This window comes from Staurois parvus, unplaced genomic scaffold, assembly GCF_062004578.1.
Source record: "Staurois parvus isolate SC_StPar_1 unplaced genomic scaffold, SC_StPar_1.0 ptg000670l, whole genome shotgun sequence".
Lineage (NCBI taxonomy): Eukaryota > Metazoa > Chordata > Amphibia > Anura > Ranidae > Staurois > Staurois parvus.
In genome coordinates this window covers 3,902,755-3,927,182 of record NW_028318466.1, presented here as the reverse complement: position 1 = coordinate 3,927,182, position 24,428 = coordinate 3,902,755, and the positions used below count along the sequence as shown (strand labels likewise).

The following is a 24,428-nucleotide window of genomic DNA, read 5'->3' as shown; positions in this document are numbered from 1 at the left end:
TTTCTCATTTTGTCTCTCATAGTTGAGGTCTAACTATGATGCCAATTACAGGCCTCTCTCATCTTTTTAAGTGAGAGAACTTGCACAATTGGTGGCTGACTAAATACTTTTTTGCCCCACTGTAGGGCATTACATAGGAAGAGCTGGAGGGGGGATTTAACTGGTATAGTGTGCATATTTAGTCAACTCAAATGTAATGAAACCAGTATTTAATTTTTTTAAATGGCTGCTAATAGAAAAGTTTATAACCATCTAAATATTGGTGGTGAATAACATATAGTTCCATTGTATGGATGCTGGGGAAAACATTTTTTTTAGTGCAAGTTGAACCAATGATTTAATAACATTTTTCATGATTCATTGAGAACCTGCCTATGCATAGTTATTCTGTTTGACACCTATTTCATCACTCTCCTCCAAATGTTCTTTTTAGATGCTTATGTGTATATGGTTTACTGATCTAAATAGATATAAAATATCATACCTGCAGGAGAAAATCAAACAAAGCCAACCTGGCCCATTCTATGTGCTTGATGCCCACACATGGTAGAGTATTGATAGGTGTGACAGAGTCTTCCATGCCACATCTGTGTTTCAGCATTTCTTGATATGCTAACCAGCCTATATCATGGGAGTTCTGATCATTGTTAGTGTCATTTAAGTGCTTGATGTCTGGGTCCCACCATACAATAGGCCTTGCAGCACCATTAGTATATTTATATGGCAGTAAGTCACTTGTAAATATCCGAGCAACAGTTGGAAGACTGCGATTTAGTCCTAAGACTCTATCAAGGTGAAATGCTAACACCTCATATAAATCACTGGGTCTTTTAATTAATCCACAGGACCCCTGTGTGCAATGACTCTTTTTCTGGCAACTGCCTTCTAGCTGGCTTTGACACAAAGCAACTTTTAGAACCTGTCCATGTGCCGGAATCCTGGACTTTGCAATGATCTCACCCTTTGCCAATAACTTCATCTTCTGTAAATCATCAGAAGAAAACCACGGGGGAGAATTTTCTAGGAATCCTTCACTTTTTACTTTTGCTGGCTTTGAATTAAATTTCAAGCAGTCTGATCTCAAATGTGGTTTTTGTTTTGTTGAAGTATCCTGGAAAAAAACGGCTTTACTGCTCAAGTTTTCTCTGGCACTTTCCCCATTCTTCACAGCGTCTGCTTTCGATGAGGTTGGAAATTTATCTAATGGAACTACGTGTTCATCTGTTTTCTGCATATCTGGCAAAACAGGGGGGTAATTTTTCAGTTCAACGTGCACTTTACTTTTAGAGTTTTTTAATGGATTATTGTTACGCAAAACAGGTTTAGCGAAGACATTTCTTTGTTTCAGGTTTTGGGGATCCTTGCCAGCAAGGAGACCTATCTGATCTTCTGGAAACTTTTCTACATACTTATTTACTTTGGCTTCTAGTGTAATATTCTTTGGTCTAATTGCTGTGGCATTTCTTACAGTACGTGAAGACTTTTTGGCCATAGACCTTTTAACTTTGGTATTATAATGGTTAGTTTTCCTTTGTGGTTGCTTGCTAAGCTGTTGTAAACTCTTCTTCTCCTTGCAGTCATGGCTACTGTTAATGTGTATCTGTGAGTCTTGGTGGTATTTCTGTAGGCCAGATTCCCAGTTTCTGTGGTTATTATTTTGGGCAAGTTTAGGGATGAAGTCCATAGTGTCAGCCCATAGCCGTTTGTGTCGCGCCACTTTCCTGTGTTGTATTTTCTGTTGGAAATCAATATTTTCAGCTATGTCTGCTGGCAATGCAGGAAAACTGTTAATTATCACCAAAGAAAATGCAAAAAGGAAGCAAAACCCCACAATAGGCCTCTTCTTCAAACACATTCTTAGACACAATCTGAGGGCCTGGAACAAGAAACAAAAGCATGTGACTTATTAGTGGAATTAATATATTATACGTAATATATCTTTATTTCATGAAATTTCAAGGGAAATTGTTTTGATAGGAAAATGATTCATTGATAGTAATTGTAGCTGTCACTGTTTTATAGCATAGTCAAACTGTCAAATGTAAATATCTACCAAAAAAGTGAATGCATACTCTGCATTGAAGCTCTTCATATTTGGGATTTCTTTCACATTGTTAGCATATTTAACCTCATACAAGATATTTATGAGTTTAAAACTCTTAAAAGTCTAATTAATAAAACTGCAGGGGGACGAGACTGTCAATCTATGCCTCAGAGGCTCAGATATATGGTCCTTTTTGGCAGAATATCCTGTATCTGCCCTTTTTGTTTTTGTTTATACTGTAGTTTGGCCATATAGCACCACTTATTATATTTATTTTAGTGAGTGGGCATTTGACTGTGAGTACATGTTACCCAGTTTACATAGTTCTCCCTTTTTTTTAGCCAGTTTTTTTGATTTAGGAAAGGAGACTGATGAATAAGTATGTTACATTCACCTTCATGTCCTCATCCCTTCAAATTTCTTCTCAATATTGAGTCATAAAAACTGTGGGAGAAGCTGTTTTGGCCTTGATTCCCCCCCCCCCCCCAGGTATGTAGGTGCAGCCCAAAGATCCCAGTAGGTTCTCTGATGAAAATTTATAAACAGCAGATTAGAGAACATTACATTACGTAATTTACACAATTGATTCACCAAGGCATCTTTAATGTGTACCTCAGACTTGCAATTAAAAGCTTTGTTTAGCATTATCCTTAGAGATAAACCCCACAAAAAAAGATACTTTATACATCATTTCTATCAACATTCTGTAATTAACTATTATTTACATTTCCTCTATATGTCCATTTGATGCCACTTTGATTTTATATAACTGTCCTAAAATTAAAAGGTTGCTTCTTTGAAACCATGGCAACCTGTATTCAGAACCCCCCCCCCCATCCCCAGAAGTTCATTTACATGTCTTAGATTGTAAGCTGCAAGGAGCAGGGCCCTCCTATCCCTCTTGTATTGAACTGTATTGTTGCTGTATTGTCTCCCGTTATATTGTAAAGCGCTGGGCAAACTGTTGGTGCTATATAAATCCTGTATAATAATAATAATATTTGATTTACTAATTATAGGCATGACTTTCCCTAAGACTTTTATTGTAAACAAGATACTTTCAGAGTCTCTAAGACTTAAAGTAGTAATAACTCAAATACAAAAATGTGACATATTACGGCTTACTAGTCCTTAGATGTGGTGACTTCACCTGGTGATAAGCCAGTAACACAGTTCCTGTCTTAGGGTGCCTGCATTCTGGATGAAGCAGTAAAGGAGACACCTTTGGACAGCACCATTGTCAGTCTGGCGGAAGGGTAGTGTAAAGCTGGCCATACTTGGTTCTAAATTTGGCTGGTTCAGCGGGGATCAGCCAAATTTTGATCCATGTATGGGCACTTTGGTTTTACAGAAATTGATCTATGGATTGACATTGGAACAACAGTCCTGTCAGGGTTTTCCCACACGATCAGCACCTCAGGCTTTAGCTGGTAGCACTGATTAGTGTGTTTTGATGGTGGGGAAGCTTCCCCGCTGTCAGAATGCAATAGCTCAGTGGTAGGATTTCACCATCCAACTTGAATATGTCGATGATGAAATTGAGTTAGTGTCTTTTGTTCAATCCGTTGGTTCAACAAAAAAAAAAAGAATCATGTATAGCAGATTTAGTTAGACTTGATTAACAATTAGCATATCAGCGGTTACAAGTAGTTTTCTTCTTTTTGAGATAAAAGCTGACCATTGAAAGCACCTCTGTCAATGTTAAATCATTTGTCTCAACCCTCTAACTTTGTCTGGACAGCTTGGCCTGTTAAAGTAAGCTGAAAAAAACCCATGGATGTCACAAGGATACAGTTAAGTATGTTTGTCTGTTAAAAAAATGAGTGAACACTATATTGTATTGAATTTATTAATTACACATTTATTGCTTCAAAACCATGAAGATCTAACGAACATCTTTAGCTCAAAAGTATCTTTTTCCTGGATCTTGGCAGTAGGATACATACGTAATTCAAGCCACCAGCCAAAGCACTCTCTTCCAAAGAAAAACATCATTGTTCATTGCATGTTACGTAAGGTCTGTACAGACCATAAACCACAGAAAACAACCAGGAATTGGCTGAACTTTTCCAACATACAGGATTTAGGTTTTGAGATTATATGTTGTGATATTTTTCAGGATTATCCAACAATCTTTGGCATCATTTGACAATTTAATACAATATTTGGCACCTTAAAAAGGGTCAGTCCTTTATTAGTATGTGGCGTGTTAAATCATCTACCATCTTTAGTGGTTTCTAAAGGACCTAAAGTGAATCTGTATTCTAATATAAACATTAAAAGTAAAAGGACGGTGAAGAAGCAGATACTGCAGACTGCATTTCTTTGCTAACAGGGTCTTTTTTACAGTATGCCTCTAATTTATTTTAGCTTGATTTTATTCCTAAGGCCTTACAATGTGACACTCTGACTTTGTGGTTAAGCACCACCTTTACAAGTTTACATTGGCATAAAAGTTACTTAAAGTGATAAGATCTCCTTTTTATATTTCTTGATCTCCTTCCTACCCACTTTGTAATTTCACTCCTCATACTAAAACATGGGCAAGACTAATCTACCTATTGTATTCTAAGTTATATAAAGTAAAGGTGCAACAAGAAAAGGGAGACAGCTTATAACTGTTGCAAGATCTTGGAAACTCAAAGGCAGAGGACCCACCAAGGAAATATGTAAGGTCTAGCTTAGCGTGTTAATAGGGAGGTACTTTCCATGCAGATCTAACCCCTGCCAAGCACCCTCAAAGAATGAAGCTGAGGGAGTTACTGAGCTGCCCCAATTACCAGACAGGGATTTGTGTCATGACCACCTGCACACTGTTGACAGTGTTTGGGCAATGCCTGGCCACTGATTCCATTGTTTCCATTATTGGGCCCAACTGTTGACAGAACATTTGGAATGCGCACAGAATGCCAACCTTGCCACCTCATGCTCTTCTGCACCCATATCCCATCTGACGTCTTGGAGAAAGAAACGAATAAACAATTAGATGATTTTACGCCCTGGCGTCTAAAGAAAATCCTAATTATCAGTTTTGGATGGACTGACATTTTTGTAGGACCGTATGCTGCAATCTACTCTACCACAGCTCCTTTGGATTGCTCAAACTACAAGACTACCAGTCCATATATATGTGTATGTGTGTGTGTGTACCTTTTTTTTAATCATGACAAACTTTTGATGTGTGTTCTTTCCTTTGGATTAAGCAATCTAAAATACATTTTTTAAGCCCAACAAATTGTTTGAAATGAGAAAATCATTTTCATGAGGCAGGTAATGAAACCAAGGCGGGTGCACCGTCATAAAGAGGACTACATTCTACTTGTTACATTATTATTATGTCCAAACTGTTCTCTTGCATTTTAGCTCTCATGTACATTTAAAACATGTTTATTTCATGGTAATAATAATCTTGTAATAATATAATACATTAATTAACAGATATGTACTGATTTTCTTTATTTGTTCATGCATGATCCAGTACACACACAACATGTTTATTTCATCAAAATAATATTACTATAAAAATAATAGAATAAATGAACCCATATATACTGATTATCTTTATTTTTCCAGTACACACAACATTTTATATGGAGCACAAAACATCACATTATTCATTGTCTGTGTTTGACACTACAGTCCTTTTTCTTTGTATTCTCTTCGATTGTAAGCTCTAACGAGCAGGGCCCTCTGATTCCTCTTGTACCAAATTGTATTGTAACTGTAATGTCTACCTTCATTTTGTAAATCGCTGCGCAATATGTTGGCGCTATATAAATCCTGTATAATAATAATAATTGCTCCCCTATGAGATCATCTGTTTTGGAGAGTGTTAGGTGGTCTTCGTAGTTTTGGTCACTTGTTTGGTAATTAACATTCACCAAAAAAGATTATCCACATTCAAGAAATTGTGCTATTGACCTATCAGTTTTGGATTTACTTCTCATGTGAATATACTGTATCTACCTGCATATATGCGTTTCTTTTGCTTTTAGTCCTGGTTCATACTCAATGCAGCTTTGAAATCGTGCTACTTCTCTTGAAGCAGCGTGATTTCAGAGCTGCAGATCAGTGTGATTTGTACCTCCGATCTCACCGTGGCTTGCAACTTTATTTAACAAAAGTCAATGCAAATCGCAATGAAAATCTGAAAAAAGAAGTGCAGGAACTACTTTTTAAATCGTGCTACTTCAAATCGTACTGACCGTGCCATAGAAATACAATAGATGTGACCTCAGGTGCAATTTGTAAATCTCATGTCGCACCTCAAGTCACACCGGTGTGAACCAGGGCTTACTTACAGCCTTATTAAATAATTCTTGCTATGTTCAGTATTTTACGTTATCTCTCTCTTTATGTTGGCTGCCTTCCAGAATGACAAATCAATATTAGTGTATCCTTCCACTTTAGGATTAGTTGTTTTTCCAATAACATGTTGGTTAAAAGTTACTGACCATGTAATTTATTTAATGTTTAAAAAAAACCTTATGGAAATAACTCAAATGAACCAGTTTACAAGAGAGCACATCCAAACCTCAGCGTCCATCGAGAGGGTCGCTTTGTACTCAAACATTTTCACTGGCAGGTCTACACTTTGTGGATATCAACTGACCACTTACACTCAGCCTTAAGCCAGACATGAGTGATTTATAACAAAACCTGTATTTTTGTTTTTATAAATATCCTTATGTTTTACAGCATTATCTAGAGAATGGGGTTTATTCAGATACCTTGTATACTTTGTAATTAATAATCTTTTGCAATATGGCACTCTGTATTTTTTGATGATCTAATGCAGTGTTTCTCAACCTTTTTTCAGTCAAGGCACCCATGAAAATTATGGACAGTCCTGAGGCACTCTTTAAAATTATGGAAAGTCTTGAGGCACCCCATTCTAAAATGTGAAAAACTATTCTAATACTTTTACATAACACAGCAACATCCACGTAGGACACCCAACATTAGAGGTGATTTATTCTTCCAAAGCAAATACACTTTTGCACACTGGTAGTGACTAGTACTCCGGTGTTTCTCTTCTCCCTCAGTTTTTCTCCATCACTGAGGTAATCTGACCCCAACACTGATGGAGAGGGACGGGGGAGGGTCAAACTAGGATGCTGTGCAGGCAGCTGACATCCTCCTTATCAACTGGTGATGTCTTTGGTTGTCAGGATGCCGGCAGTTAGAAGGTTGTTATGGTGCACAATGAGAACCTATGTCTTTGTGTAACTAAAAGGCAGGCTTGTTCCACCCGCTGGCTTGTATACAAGTTTTGGGCAATTTTTAGACATTTTGCCAAGGCACCCTAGAAGAAACTTCAAGGCACCCCAGGGTGCCTGTGCACCCTGGTTGAGAGAGGCTGATCTAATGACTAATTGTTTAGTCTTGGCTCTGTTCCCCAACAGAACAGAACAAAGGCAGCAGTACTTATAGTAACTTCCTAAAGATGAACTTTACCCCCATATAAATGTTTCTTTTCTTTTCCCCTCTTATATTGTTTCCTGTGTTATCCTCAAAAAAATTACTCACACGTTACTGCATTTCCCTACTGTAATCTTCGTTGTTGCACACCAGGTCTTGCGCTGCCATCTTGTGTTCTTGCGTCATTGGGACTCAGTTATTTCTTCCCGGTTCTTTAAGCTAGCCCCCTAATAATGTAGCACTTGAACAATGTGTTGTAGTTAGCCCAAAGCCTCCTGAGATGCAGTGAGCACAAGCATCCCAGGAGGCTGTGAGAACCTGAAATGGGAGGAGGAACAGCAGGCTACTTACAAGAAAGGTGACCCCCCCCCCTTTCCAAAAAAAAAATGTTATTTTTTTTTTCTGAGGGAGGGGGGAACAACAGGGGAGATGTTCAGACTAGGAACAGGGGAACAAAGGATTAAAGCAGTGGGGTTGGTGTTAATACAGGCTACTGGAAGAGATGAAAGTGGAAGGGAGAGTTATAGATATAGACAGCTGCAGACGTTTATCAGAATAAACAGGAAGAGCAGCATTTATGCTCTTCAGCTCTTGTCCTTCCAAAATCGCAGCTGCCTGCCATAGTCTATCCAAAGGACTTCTACTGTCTGGAAGAATTTTACTATATAGCCCTGGGTGTGTGCCTTCTCTTGCAGCACAGTACAGTTTGACCTCTAGTGAGTGGAGCCGTGAGCTTACACTCACTTCCTGTCTTGTTCTTTCCCTGAGCCTCCTATGTCTGCTGTAAGGATCCTTATCTTACTTTTGGACTAGGTCAAAGAATTAGGAGATAAAATGTTACTAAAATGTCCTTCTTCATAAATCTTTGCCAGTCCTGATTTTTCTATAACTGCCCCAAATATACAAATAAAATATCTCTTTCTTTCAACCTTGATTTTAGTATTTTTTTTGTTCCATAAAGTTTATTAGGAAAATACAAAACATAGTATACATTTGGTACAAAAGACTAGAAGGGAAAAGGGAAAGGAGGGCAGGAATATAAAGCAGATAACATAAGCCATACAAAAGAAGGTGATCATGTGTATTGACATAGACAATCATCTCAAGTCATACAGAAAAATAATAGAGTTGGTGGTAAACGGTGAAGAGGCGACAAACAGCCACAACAAACGTGTAGACATGTAATACTCGAGCACAATAATAAGTAAAAGCGGATGCTGCGGTGGGGGATGCGCACCCTGGTTACCCATGTGCGGGAGGATGACTTTATAAGACCACCGGTACGTATAGTGCTGATACTGTATGAGTATGAGTGTGCGTCACCTAAGGGCAGTGTGAGAGGTAAAAGGCCAGGAAGAGAAGAGAGAAAGAAAAAGGAGGGGGAAAGAGAGAGAAAGAAAAGAAAAAAAAAGGGGGGGAGGGATAGAGCTAGGGAGGGGGAATAGTGGACAGGCATATTACCGGTGCGTAGGCTCCGAGGTCATGACAATAGTAAACAGACCCGGAGCGAGTATATGTGTTGGACAGTTGAGTGTATTGAGCTAGAAGGTATCACGCTGCAACCTGCATTAAAGAGGGGAGGGGAATGTCAGGATATCCTAAGAAAGGAATTAAGGAGGAGATACGGTTAGAAAATGTTCGGCACAAAATCAGGTGGAATGGCCCATGAGGGAACGGAATTCAGAGGTTGTTTGGAAGTAAGTCCAGCAAGCCCAGGTATGGGAGAATTTGGTAGCGGTATCTTGTGAGGAAGCAAACAGCTCTTCCATCACTGCCACTTTTCCAAGGCGTATGAGCCAATCTCGTATGAAAGGAGAGTGGGTGGAGCCCCATAGTACAGGTAGGCAGAGTTTAGCCACGTTGATCATATGCATGGCCAGAGATTTAAAATAAAGGCATCTGGGAAGGGAGGAATAATGAAGGAGGAATTGGGCCGGAGAAAAGTCGAGGGGTAAGGTGGATACAGATACAACAATCCGGTGAACCTCTTGCCAAAAGGGCTGAATAATCGGGCAAGACCACCAGATATGGAGAAGTGACCCATCAGGTGTCCCACATCTCCAACATTTGTTAGGCAGGGAGGGATTGTAGCGATGAATTCTAGAAGGGGTGTGGTACCAACGTGAAGCCAGTTTGTAACCGTTTTCTTGCGTTGAAACATTGAGCAAGCATTTATGGGCGGTTTTAGTATTTACTGTATTCTAAGGACAGAGTTTCAAGGAATCATCCTCGTCTTACTAGTATAATTAAAGTAGAACTACAGGCATTTTGTTTTTCATTTTGGATACAGTAAGGGTTATTACATGTTAGTTTTTTGCCATCCCATTGGGGAGATTTACCTTCACTTCCTGTCCCATAGCCAAAACAAGAAGTGAAAGAAAATCCCTACAAATTGAGGAAATCCATTGGGAACCCCCCCCCTCCCCCAAGGTCACCAGAACTCGTGTCCCTATTGGAAGATTTCCCCTCTTTTAACTTTCTGGGGACAAGCCAAAGTCTTAGATTGTAAGCTCCCAGGATCAGGCCCTCTTAACCCTCTTGTATTGAACTGTATTGTTGCTGTATTGTCTCCCATTATATTGTAAAGCGTTGAGCACACTGTTATATTGTGCTATATAAATCCTGTATATTAATAATAATAATAAGTTTTGGATTTTCCTTACCTTTCACTTTCATTGATAATGGTAAACAGGACAAATAGAGAGGGTGAATCTCCCCAACAGGAGCACAGACAGCAATAAAAACTTAATAGGTGTTCTAATCCATTTCCACTCCAGTTCAAAACTAAAAAATGCCTTTAATGTGTATATTTTAACTACTTCCAAAAGTATGCACAGAGCTTAAATTCAAATTATAGTCAGCTTCCCAAATTCAATAAGGCATCCCTGTCAATAGGCTTAATAAATTGGGGAGTCTTGTCAATGGTCAGTATAGGTAGCTTACTGAATATACTGTTAATAGGTTTAATGAACTGAGAGTTTCACGATGGGTAGAAACATGCTCATCTACAAGAAAGCCAGGGATAAAATATATTTTGCTGTAACATTAGGACTGACCAAGTATAATTAGGCTAGATTCACACATATGCAGTTTGCGCTTGATCTGTTTCTGCAGTGCGTTTTGCATTGTGTTTTGCATTTTTGCACAAGCGGTTTTGCCTCGGTTTAAAAAAAAATTTTTTGTTGCTAGGCAGATTTAAAATGCAAAACACATTAAAAATGCATCAAAAATGCACTACATGCTTTTCCATTGCAGAACCAAAAATGCTACTTTTTGCGTTCAAAAAAGTCCCTAACCCTTTCCAAAAAGCACACCAGGTGAAAAAGCAGAGATGTCCCTTAGGAAATCATGTTAAATGGAATGTAGTGCGTTTCTGTAAAACGCTGTGGAAAATGCTTGGGTGTGAACCTAATGGCAGAATAGTCTACCTTCGTATCTACAGAGCACAGGCAGATAAGGATTTACAATACAGTTTGGCTAAAATTGTTTCAATATGAAAGCAGACATGAATAGGAGATACACTTGAGGCTCCTTTAGAGAAAATTTAAAGTAATAATAAAGGCTATTTGTTTTTCATTAAAATAAAAAAGATGTTATTCTTACATGCTCTGTGCAATAATATTGCAAAGAACGGTCCCTTACCTCCCCCCCCACCAGAACATAGTAATCAGTGCTTTCAGCCCTTGGTTTTACAGCATGTCCCTTCCACAAAAATCAGTAGACCACCTTCTGACATACAGTCCACATGTCGGCCGGTTCCTGCTCAACCACATATTTTTAACCCCCCCCCCCAAGAGCAACTTTAAACAAGTCATTACATTTTGTATTTGTGAATGTAAGATGTAGCTCATTCAAATACATTTAAAATGAAATTGCAAACTCTTTTGATGTTTGGAATAGAACGGAGAAGAGTTAGAACCTCTGCCAGTTTTTTTTTTGTTCGCTTTGTCCCCATTGGGGAGATTTGCACTCCTGTATTTGCCTGACAGAAAAGGAAGTAAGGAGAAATCTCTCAGAGACATAGGCAGCATATACAGGTGAAACTCAAAAAATAAGAATATCGTGCAAAAGTTCATTTATTTCAGTAATGCAACTTAAAAGGTGAAACTAACATATGAGATAGACTCATTACATGCAAAGCAAGATAGTTCAAGCCGTGATTTGTCATAATTGTGATGATTATGGCTTACAGCTCATGAAAACCCCAAATCCACAATCTCAGAAAATTAGAATATTGTGAAAAGGTTCAATATTCTAGGCTCAAAGTGTCCCACTCTAATCAGCTAATTAAGCCATAACACCTGCAAAGGGTTCCTGAACCTTTAAATGGTCTCTCGGTCTGGTTCAGTAGGAATCACAATCATGGGAAAGACTGCTGACCTGACAGTTGTGCAGAAAACCATCATTGACACCCTCCATAAGGCGGGAAAGCCTCAAAAGGTAATTGCAAAAGAAGTTGGATGTTCCCAAAGTGCTGTATCAAAGCACATTAATAGAAAGTTATGTGGAAGGGAAAAGTGTGGAAGAAAAAGGTGCACAAGCAGTAGGGATGACCGCAACCTGGAGAGGATTGTCAGGAAAAGGTCATTCAAAAGTGTTGGGGACTTTCACAAGGAGCGGACTGAGGCTGGAGTCAGTTTATCAAGAGCCACCACACAGAGACGGATCCTGGACATGGGCTTCAAATGTCGTATTCCTCTTGTCAAGCCGCTCCTGAACAACAAACAACGTCAGAAACGTCTTACCTGGACTAAAGAAAAACAGACCTGGCCTGTTGCTCAGTGGTCCAAAGTCCTCTTTTCTGATGAGAGCAACTTTTGCATCTCATTTGGAAACCAAGGACCCAGAGTATGGAGGAAGAATGGAGAGGCACACACTGCAAGATGCTTGAAGTCCAGTGTGAAGTTTCCACAGTCTGTGTTGATTTGGGGAGCCATGTCATCTGCTGGTGTTGGTCCACTGTGCTTCATTAAGTCCAGGGTCAACGCAGCCATCTACCAGGAGATTTTGGAGCACTTCATGCTTCCTTCCGCAGACGAGCTTTATGGGGATGCTGACTTCATTTTCCAGCAATACTTGGCACCTGCCCACACTGCCAAAAGCACCAAAACCTGGTTCAATGACCGTGGGATTACTGTGCTTGATTGGCCAGCAAACTCGCCTAACCTGAACCCCATAGACAATCTATGGGGCATTGCCAAGAGAAAGATGAGACATGAGACCGAACAATGCAGAAGAGCTGAAGGCCGCTATTGAAGCATCCTGGTCTTCCATAACACCTCAGCAGTGCCACAGGCTGATAGCTTCCATGCCACGCCGCATTAAGGCAGTAATTGCTGCAAAAGGGACCCAAACCAAGTACTGAGTACATATGCATGCTTATACTTTTCAGAGGTCCGATATTGTTCTATGTACAATCCTTGTTTTATTGATTGCATGTAATATTCAAATTTTCTGAGATTGTGGATTTGGGGTTTTCATGAGCTGTAAGCCATAATCATCACAATTACGACAAATCACAGCTTGAACTATCTTGCTTTGCATGTAATGAGTCTATCTCATATATTAGTTTCACCTTTTAAGTTGCATTACTGAAATAAATTAACTTTTGCACAATATTCTAATTTTTCGAGTTTCACCTGTATAATGTCTCAGCCTCTTTATGGACCCGTTGGCTGGCCCATGGGGAATCTGGCTCTTTCAGTGCCTTGACTGAATGATAATCAACAAATACCTTCTGCACTGGACCCAGAGGGCCTGCCCCATCCACTCCTCCATCCCTTATTAGAAGCACTACTACAGCAGCTTCAGTAGCTGTGTTATGGCCCCACTAACATTCAACTATAAAGTCACTCGGGAATACAATGTACACCAGTGTTTGACCATTGTCCTTATGTCAGTTCTCTCCCCCCTTCTCCACCCCCTCCTTTTTTGATGCCCCCACTGTTTTCAAGTGGTATTAACCCCCAAAACAGAAATGTAATACATTGCAGCGTACCAATTCTTCATTGCGGTGGCTGCAGTCATTTTCCTTTTTTAGGCTTTTTTTTGCCCTTAGGCTAGGTTCACGCATACGTGTGCTTGAATCTTCTTGCATTGTGATTTCAGCACACATTTCTGTGTGAATGTCATTGTGGTGCGATTTCAGTGGAGGTGCGATTTTAGCTCCTCTTTCTCTCAGTTCCATTTCAAAATACCAGTGAATTGAGAACAGACCACTTCAGAAGCACACAGGACCCATTTTTGATACACACACACACACAAAACGCAGTGCGGTTGTCTTGCATACAGTGAAGGAAATAAGTATTTGATCCCCTGCTGATTTTGAATGTTTGCCCACTCACAAAGAAATGATCAGTCTAAAAATCGAATGGTAGGTGTATTGTAACACTGAGAGACAGAATAGAAACAGAAAATCCAAAAGAATTGCATGTCTAACAAATTATGCTCTGATTTGCATGCTCATGAGGGAAATGAGTATTTGATCCCCTATCATTCAGCAGGATTTCTGGCTACCAGGTGTCTTTCATACAGATAACAAGCTGAGATTAGAAGCAGTCTCTTAAAGCAATCAAACCATCAGATTCCAAACTCTCCACCATGGCAAAGACCAAAGAGCTGTCCAAGGATGTCAGGGACAAGATTGTAGACCTACACAAGGCTGGACTGGGCTACCAAACTATCGCCAAGCATCTTGGTGAGAAGGTGACAACAGTGTGCGCAATCATTCGCAAATAGAAGAAACACAAAACAACTGTCAGTGTCCCTAGGTCTGATGCACCATGCAAGATCTCACCTCATGGAGTGTCAGTGATCATGGGAACAGTGAGGAATCATCCCAGAACTACACATGAGCATCTTGTCAATGATCTCCAGGCAGCTGGGACCACAGTCACCAAGAAAACAATTGGTAACACACTACGCCGACAAGGATTGAAATCCTGCAGTGCCCGCAAGGTCCCTCTGCTCAAGAAAGCATATGTCCAGGCCCGTCTGAAGTTTGCCACTGAACATCTGAATGATGCAGAGGAGGACTGGTTGAAAGTGTTGTGGTCAGATGAGACCAAAATCGAGCTCTTTGGCATCAACTCAACTCGCTATGTTTGGAGGAGGAGGAATACTGCCTATGACCCCAAGAACACCATCCCAACTGTCAAACATGGTGGTGGAAACATTCTGCTTTGAGGGTGTTTTTCTGCTAAGGGGACAGGACAACTGCACCTCATCAAAGGGACGATGGAAAGAGCAATGTACCTTCAAATCTTGGGTGAGAACCTTCTTCCCTCAGCCAGGGCATTGAAAATGGGTCGTGCATGTCTGTTCCAGCATGACAGTGACCCAAAACACATGACCAAGGCAACAAAGGAGTGGCTCAAGAAGAAGAACATTAAGGTTTTGGAGTGGCCTAGCCAGTCTCCAGACCTTAATCCGATTGAAAATCTGTGGAGGGAGCTGAAAGTTTCAGTCGCCAAACGTCAGCCACCAAACCTTAACAACTTGGAGAGGATCTGCCAAGAGGAGTGGGCCAAAATCCCTCCTGAGATGTGTGCAAACCTGGTGGCCAACTACAAGAAACGTCTGACCTCTGTGATTGCCAACAAGGGATTTGCCACCAAGTACTAAGTCATGTTTTGTGAAGGGGATCAAATACTTATTTCCCTCATGAACATACAAATCAGTGCATAATTTGTTAGACATGCATTTCTGTTGAATTTTTTGTTGCTATTCTGTCTCTCAGTGTTACAATATACCTACCGATCGATTTTTAGATTGATCATTTCTTTGTGAGTGGGCAAACATTCAAAATCAGCAGGGGATAAAATACTTATTTCCTTCACTGTATATGTGAGCCAGCACCATTGTAATAGATTTAATCTGCTCTGTCATGAGAATCAGTGTGCGTGGAAACGCAGCTCAAATCGCATATATGTGAACCGAGGCTTACTTTTATCTGGTGGTCTGGCCAGTGACCTGCTTTCTGTCTTAAGGTGTCTCTACTCTGGATGGTGGAGCAATGGAGATACCTTTAGACATCAGCATTGTCAGTCTGGGGAGAGGGGAGTGTTAGACTTACAGATTAACATGAACTTGGCTAACCAACTAAGGCCAAACTCCAGCTAATACTTATAGGCAGTTACAGTAACAATTTTTTTTTCCTTTTGGAAAAAAAATAATAAAAGCTGACCATTGTAGGCACCCATATCAGTGTTAAATAGTTTGTCTCAACCATCTAACTGCTTTTAACAACTTCTAAAGGAAGTTACAAACTAAAAAGCCTAAAACAGAAAACAAAAGCATCCACCACATTTAGAAATTGGTAAGCTATGCTATAATAATTTTTTTTGTTTTGTTTTAGTACCACTCTAACTTGTGACCACTGTGCTGCATTGTAAATTAAATGACTAAAATTGAATGGAGACATACCAAAGTAACCTCTCAGTTACTGTTCTAGCTTCCCTGTTAGGAGACTAACCAACACTTCCTGGCCAACCTGTGCACCAGAATGTAATTTGAAATCTCCCAATGGGGACACAGCAGTAAAAACCTGACAGAGGTCCTAAGCTTTCTGCAATACATCTAAAATTAAAAAAAAAAGTTTCAACTGGAGTCCAAGTTCAACTTTGTTTTATGTTTTCGTGTGTAGTAATCTGGAAAGAGTAAAACAGGGTTCCACATGCTTTCAAACTGACACGTATTACTCTTCTATAGAAAAAGTAACGCAGAGAAGAACTACTAATAGCTTAAACATTTGCTGGAGGAAAAGACAGTGTCATATTTCCACAAAGGCATCCAGGAGCTGAATTGTGAAGGCTGCAAGTTTATGTCTCACAATGACTGACCTGTAGAGCACCTTCATGAAATTCCAAACTTCAGAACAGGAAGAGAAACAATTCACTTTACATCTTAAACATATTTAAAAAATCGTCTGTACAGCTGATTCACATTAACATCTTCTGGAAAAGATTTTAAACTCCCTTTTCATAATAATATTTACTAAATGACATCCATGGCAGTTTCATAGATGAATCCTCTATTTACACACATTCTAAACAAGACTAAATCAACTGGTGCTACCAAAATGTCATTCGCGAGAAAAAATGTAAAGAACAAATTATTGTACACAGAAATGGTCAAAAAACATAAACATGTATGTTGTATAATAAGTTTTGTATATTATGTTGGGTATGTTGGTGAAAAAAATTCTGCATTAGCTGGGACTAGAACAAGAGGGCAACCTCTGAAATGTTCAAACTTAATTATACATATTTTTTTGGCATAACAAGCTCAGTTGTAAAAGTCCACGCTATATGAATTGTCTGCTTGTCCAATATTTCAAAATCCTCTGTCATGTAATGTTAATGGGAACTTTTTTGCACATAGATATGCTGATCTCATAAGTGAGCATGAAATCTGTGCTTTCTTAAACCAATACTTGAACACCACTACATCATGACTCTAACTCCACACTAGTTATATAGATTCATCTAAAAAGGATCTGACCTAGGGCAGGTCAATCTCTGAAGTCAAGTCTGATTGCTGTTTTGCCACCATATAAAGCAATCTGCTTGGAGATCTAGTAAATGGGCTCTGCAGGTCACTTGCTAGTTCAGTTCTGTGGTGCCCTTATTTGGACCATTTGTAGTCCATTATGTACTGTAGTATACTCCAAATTAAGGGAATTTATGTCATAGTGCATATCCATGAGTCAACATACACTATCATTATGTAGCGCAGACCCCTGATTTGTCCCAATCTTGTTTACCATGTAAAGGCAGCCAGGGACACAGCAGCACAAACAGTCTCACAACTCAAGGATCAGGCAGGGAATGTCTTTTTAAGATTTCATGCTTATTGAACTTGAATGGGATGCAGGGTAGGTTTTGGGATACTCAAAATTTAGTAAGCAGAGGACGCTCCTTGTTTTGTCTACACTCTTCAGGACAATTCTCTCCTTGGCAGACCAGAAGAAGAACAAGGAGGAGGAGAACAAGCAACCCTGGGACTCCAAGTAAAGGACCAGTCCCAAATCAGCAACAATGGAGAAGATGCTCAAAGGGTTAAAGCAGCAACAGTTACAAGGATCTCACACTCTGACCTATACTCACAGTGCCCCATGTATTTGTATACCTCTGCATCCCAATGGCCAGACACTTCTGTGAAACTCCAGGCCAGATCCTCAGTGAATCCCCTTTGAATTGGCTCCAGTTCCTTTGAGAAAGCAGGTCTCCTAGCTCTTCCTGAGCTGGGATCTCAATGAACTTTGGCAGACTTCAGCTACTCTATCCAGAAGAGCAGAAGCCCTTAAGGCTGGAGTCTTCTCTTTCTGGACAAGAACCCTGCTGCTCCAGGCCCCAGACTATTTATGCCCTCCTCACCCACCTACTGGGTATCTTCATCCCCAGGGATTGGCTAGGACTACACAAATATTCAGACCCAGGGTCTGCCTCTTTCAACCCACTACATTCTAGAATCTACAAGAAGGCATCGGGAAGCAGTTAAGCCTGCAGCCAGTGAAACCCAGAACAGCTAAAAATAATCACACACCGCTCCAACGATTGCAGAAGAGCTAAAGAACTAACTTTACCTGAATTTCTCTAGCAACCTATGCTAGGAGGGTGCTGCAATTATATAAATAGTAATTTCCTATGACCTGTTACGTAGCCGACTATACCCTGGGATGTTGATAATAGGTCCAAAGCATCCTTCCTGTTCTCTAACATTACAATGCTTTAGGGCCCTGTTCACATCAGACCATGCGCCTCACTCCAATGCATCTTTTTTAGTAGAGTAGGGATAGGCAAGAACCCTTGTTTTTTTATTATGGTATGTGTCCCTCTTTTAGACTTTCTCTCACTTTCTGGTAGGGATCCGGGTATGACCAGAAATGTGTTGACTGACACAGGGAAGTAGCAGACTTCAGGAACACAGGCGTAGTCAGGCTGGAGAGGTGGAATGGTCAGGAAGGCCGTAAGGTACTGTCAGGTGCCGCCTGGCGGTGTCTCTAGCAGCCCACAGCACGGATTTCCTCAGGGCGCGGGGTCTAAGTCTATCGTCGGGTGAAGTAAGCATAGTCAGACAGGCCGGGTCGGTATCGTGCAGGCAGCGTGGTACAGGAGGAACAAGCAGAGAATGGTCGGGGTCACAAGCCAGGTTCAGCAGGTAGCGGGCAGCGCGGTACCGAGGATCAGGCAGAAGGATGGTCAGGCAAGCCAGGGGTTCAACAGGAGACGGTCAGTAGAGGTCAGGATCAAAGCAGGGTCAGCAACGATACAGGAACACAGGATACCAGGTACAGGGGCTCATGGGAAACATACACCAAGGCCCTGATCACAGGCCTGGTCATTCCTTAAATACACTTCCTGCAATCAGCTTCAGGTGTTGGCTGACTGCAGGAGTGAGCTTCTGGCTGCTGAGAGCACCCGTGGGTCAGCCCTGGTACTGCAGCCCACATGGCAGGTGAGTCCCACCACCAGTGCTGAGTCCATTCCTGACACTTTCTAACTGGGAAACCATTGGCAGCAAAACAGGAAAGAGGATAAATCTCTCCAAAAGAGTTATGTTTGGCAGTAAAACCTAACAGAGGATCTAATCCTTCCCCCAAAATGAAATAAATTTGTTTGCATGGTTATATACTTTAATAAAAATGAATTGTAGGGAGTCATAGAAATTTATAGTTGGATTTTTGAAGGAGAGACCCAACTAAGGCAAAATTCATTCAAATTACAGTTGCTACCACTTATCACGTATATGTTTGTTGCGGCAGCGCACAGTCACATGAGATAAGTGGTGCATGGAGGTGCTATTCTTTAGGAGTGGCACAATAGCACACAACTACATAGGGAACCAGAACTGCTTCAGCATAATGCACATGGTGTGTAGTTTGATGCACTGCATTAAAAAAGGTGTCATGCTCTTTGTGTGTTAAGCTGCACTCTCAGCACATTCAAAAGTAATAAGCCGTAGTGCATGCCTCGGGGTTAAGCATAGAATGACAGGGTCCCGTAATGTTTAGGTCTCCTTCTTCAATGAAAAAAAGATAATGATCAAATAGTACATATGGAGAAAACCTCTATGGTCATCCCTGTGCCAAGGATGAGCTACTCTGCATTCCATTTAGCTGTTACAAGACCTATCCTCAATCTGTTCCCCCCCAACCACCCACCTTTTGGTAATCTCACCTTTCCTCTGTTAGCAAACAACACTATACAGTCATCAGCTAGTGCCTAAGGTAATGACTTTTACAGGCCAGCTGTTATTTGTTATTTACTCAACACACTGACCAAACCTTTACCAACAGAAGTCTATTCCGGGATTCAGCACTTTCTAACTCTTTTGTTTTATTAGTTTACACATCATCATTCAAATTAACTGAAAACTGTACATAGAGGGTGATCAAAGCTGTGATGTGTACATGTCAGCATTTCTGGGTTCAAAGCATATCAGTTTAATTCCATATTAAATTAGTACGATCTTTGGAAATGCCATTTAAGCAACACATTTCAGTTGGCAGACTGATCCACAGAGTACAGCAAATAAAGGTGGCTTGCCAACTGACCCTGATTTCCAAGGACAGGCCAGGTATTAAAGAGTCGCTCCTTGACAGTTTGGTTGCTACTTACATCACTGACCTTTTCTATACATGGTTAGATACAGCATCAGTGCAGAAATTATAAAAAAAAAATCTATATATAAATCGCTAATGAAAATTGTACATAATGTTTTGTGATTCTCCAGTGAGCTAATTCAACATTGAAATGGCAATTTTGTAAAATATTGTTAATGATGCAAGAAAATCCCCCAAAACTGTGGTCAGAAACACATAGATCGAGCTTTCAACATTCTAACTACACTGATCTTAGAAGTCATAGAATTCTTTAGTGTCAAATTCTGCTTAGCTTGAAATGAATAAGATCATTCAAGTGTTCCTGATAGATCTCGATTGAACCATCGATAAATTGACAGCACTGGCTTCATTGACTGCGACTGTTTTCAATTTAATTAAAATCCCTTTGTCACTAAATATAACAAATGTAAATCACCTATCATGAACAGGGGCATAAAGTAAAAGCTAGATCTTGTTGAGCTCAGCAGGAGTGGAGAATATCTCATGACAGTGACCACATTGTCATCCCTCAGGCACTGGAAGGGCAATGTGAAATGTATATGACAAATGTTGCAAGCTGATGCCTAGCAATGCTGAACACAATGCTTGGCCACTCACCACACAATCATCACTATAGCAAAAGCAGTTTCGCAGACTCAGCAATCCATACCATGTCTTAGAGCGCAGTGCACAAAGCTGAACAGCCATCCAAAGCAGTCGTGTGCCCTTCTTCTGGACCTCCTTTCCATAGGCAAGGAGTGCCTTGTCCTCTTTTTTTCCTTAGGATCCTACAAGTGCTTCACAAGTTGGGAGTATCAGATTCACTAGGCTCACACTCCTGCAGCAAGCTGTCTGTATTCCCTCTGCAAATCTCATCCAGATGCGTCGTAGACAATGGTTACTGTTTCCAAACTTTCTGCTTATTTCGCAAAAAAAAACGTTCGCGTTGGCAGTCTTACCCCTGCAACTATTTCTGTTAAACAACCAAATAACCTATTAGCTTCCTGCTTCCATTTATACTTTCTGAAATGATTAGATTCCCCCCCAGGGCTGAGTGTGCTGGATCAGCCAAATTATTTGTGTCACTCAGTACAGCAAGGGCTGCAGCCAGCTCAGACCAGACTGTGAACAGGAGGAGAGGGTGGGTTGGAGGTGAGGCAGAGGAGGGGGTGGGTGATGTTTCGAAGGGGTCTGGCAGAGGCAGCAAGGAAGGAGTCGCTCCTTTATTTGATGATGATATTTTTCACAATAGGAGTCAAATTTTTTTCCTTTACTAAAAATTTGGGGGAAAATCCTTTAATAAACTGAAAGCTTGTGCACAATAACAACGTCAATGCCACACTCTACTTCTGCTTCAGGACATTGCAGTTATTGTCTTATCTGGGATGAATTATGTGGATCTTTATTCTAGTTTTACACAGCAACTCCTGCCAGATTTTTCTTTATTGGTGTCTGTATAACATTTAGAGAAATTCTCCTCCACTCTGTGCCCTGGAGACACAACAGAAAGAGAAAGGTCCTAAAAGTGAGATGTCTTTCCATTTTTGGCAGTGGTCACCAAAACAGCTGTCCTTATTGTAAGGTCTCCTCTTCCATTGACAAATGTAATTTTTAAATTAAATTTAGATTACCTCTCAATTTCTGTTCTGCTGACAAAGGTTACCATAACAGGTATACTTTAACATGGTCCACTCGTGGGCAGGTGCAGCCTACATTCTCCACTGCAGGTGGCGCATGTCCAGAATCACAATGCAGCTTGGGGAGAAAGTCAAGAGAAACTGGGTTTCTCTATGATTCCCTTGGTCCCCTAGGATAGCATTCCAATTGACTACGCTGTTTCCAGGTGGATCCCTGCTTTTTGCAAATGGATAGGGCAGGATAGTGCTGGGACAGGATACCAGTCTTGCAGGGACAGCATTAGCGGTAGAGAGAGGTTCCAGAGGAGTTCATTTGCAGAACAGCAAACTCCCCTTTGAGTATGACCAGCCAGGCCACACTCTTCTTGACAGGCGCTGTCTCCAGCTCACGTCTACTCACCATTCACTCTCCACTCTAACTCTGTGCTTCCCCGCCGGGGAAGATCTGCTTTGGGTATATGTAGCCAGCCCCCCCCCCCCCCCCATCCTGGAAGCTGGATTTGATTGCAAGGTATTCCTATCTTACACCAGTGGTGACACCCTGAATGGTATCCAGAAAACACTGGTATGCCGGCTTAAATGGTAAGTTTACTTTTACAGAAGATGATCTGTATATCACAACATTATTAGCAGCCTACATGACTGTGCTGACCATTGGGAATCTCTTCTCTCCCAGAAGTGACTGTGCTGACCAAGGACTATCAGCTATTGCAAGTGTTACACGCTCCAGGGCTGCTAGTGCAGTGCACGGTTTATGGTTTGTCTTCTTAAAAATAAACTTATCCTTTAAATATATTGGGGTGTAAGGGTGAAAAACAGTTATTGACTAGACAACTCATTGTAGACTTACATGAACAGTAACAGTGATAAATACATAGATCAGTTATGAACACTATACCTTATAAATTGAGACAGTAAATACATGTCACACATGGTGCGCAGCATGGCAGCAATATAGTGGGAGGTGAGCAGGGACTGCAGAGAGGAGGATCAGCAAACCAGAGGATCAGCAGAGCCCGGGGTTACTACTCAGTGGGGGATCAGCAGAGCTGGGGGTTACTACTGAGGGGACATCAGCAGAGCTGGGGGTACTACTGAGCATTGGATCTGCTGAATGAGGGTACTAATAAGCTGGAGATCTGCTGAACGAGGGTACCAATGAGAGGTGGATCTGCTGAACAGGGGTACCAGTGAGCTGGGGATCTGCTGAGTAGGGGTACTACTGTCCTGGGGTTCTATTGGGCTCCTTTAAAACAAATTGAAAATCAACACACACGGGGCATTTACAAGCTTCAAAAAAGCATCGTTAAAGCCTCATTGAAACATCACAGAATCATTAGTGAAGCATCACAAAAGCATTAAAAACACATCAAAAAAGCTTCTCACAAACAAAAAAAAGGATTTCCCAGCCACACTTACCAGCCAGCCTGCAAAATAACCAATTTGGCCCTGTCTACCAGTTTGCATTAAAAACAAAGGGTTTTGTTTGCACATATTTGCAAATACATGCGTAAGCCACAGTTCTGCATCAAGTGTCCTCTGTATACTGTGGACCTAACTAAATTTTCCAGAGCCTCCATAGTAGGAGCACATTTATCAATGGATAGGTTAAGGACAGATGTGCCTGGAGGAGCCCATCCCTCCTTAAAGGTACAGGGAAGCACATGACACCCAGCTATAGAAAAATGACAGCAAAGGCATCCAGTGCATCCCTGCATCCAAATTCGCCAACTGCACAAAACACTGGCAACAAAACCCTTTGTTTTTAACACAAACTGGTAGACAAGGCCAAATTGGTTGTTTTACAGACTGGCTGGTAAGTGTGGCTGGGAAATCCTTCCTTTTTTTGTTTGTGATGTGCATTGCCCTTCCTTGTGTGCCTTACTGCTAAGGCTGGTTATAGGTTGGGACAGTTGCCAGTGTTTTGTACATCAAAAAAGCTTGTTGAAGCACTTTAATGTGTGTTAAAGCCGAAGCAAGTGTAAGGATAAACATCACCAATCGGCTTATATAAACTCAAGTTATAGATGTGTAGGAGTTGCTTTACTAAAGGAGTAAATATACAGAAATCCCCCTGCGCTCCACAGACCCTAGTGAGTTAGCTGCTATCACCTATTCTCTATACCGCAAGATATGTGCAAACAAAATTATATAAGTGGTGAAGCGCTCAACTTAAATAATAGTGAAGATTATCTCATACCTAAATAAATATGCAAACTCAATAATCAATATAAATGACCAACTAGTGCAATATCCCCATATACAAAATTATACGTCCCTGGTGGTATAGTGATAAACAACTGATACCTCTTGAACTGTGCAAATATACAAACTCAATAAACTAGTGCAATGTCCTCACATATAAAAATTATACGTCCCTGGTGGTATAATGATGAACAACTAATACCTCTTGAACTGTGCAAAGTGATACTTATATCCAATTAATTAAACCAATTAAATAAGATATTAATTACAATGAAATAAATTGTGATGCCACACTGTGCAAAATCATAAAAAGTGTTCAAATGACGTCACTCCATGCTGCAATTGTGCTCTTCGTGAAAATCTTGACGTGACTCCCCTCAATAATAGCCAAAGTGCCCCCTCACCTTCCACATTCGACCCTTGCGGGTCACAAAGCTTTATATATATATATCATATATCTCTGCCAGGTGTTTTTCCTCCACTGCCTCCACCGACCCAATCAAGATCCTCCTCACTA

General features: G+C 40.7%; 1 protein-coding gene across 2 annotated transcripts in view; it reads right to left on the bottom strand.

Annotated features, from left to right (window-relative positions):
- Positions 1 to 21,179, bottom strand: part of GASK1A (golgi associated kinase 1A) — a 56,405-nt gene extending 35,226 nt beyond the window's left edge. For both annotated transcript variants that reach the window (XM_089652075.1, XM_089652077.1), the window contains exons 1-2: positions 20,740 to 21,179; positions 485 to 1,876 (exon numbers count right to left, since the gene is read on the bottom strand). In XM_089652075.1, coding sequence (XP_089508201.1) covers positions 485 to 1,876; positions 20,740 to 20,742 — 1,395 coding nt within the window. In that variant the 5' untranslated portion in view covers positions 20,743 to 21,179. The remainder of the gene's footprint in view (positions 1 to 484; positions 1,877 to 20,739) is intronic.
- Positions 21,180 to 24,428: the final 3,249 nt, after the last annotated feature.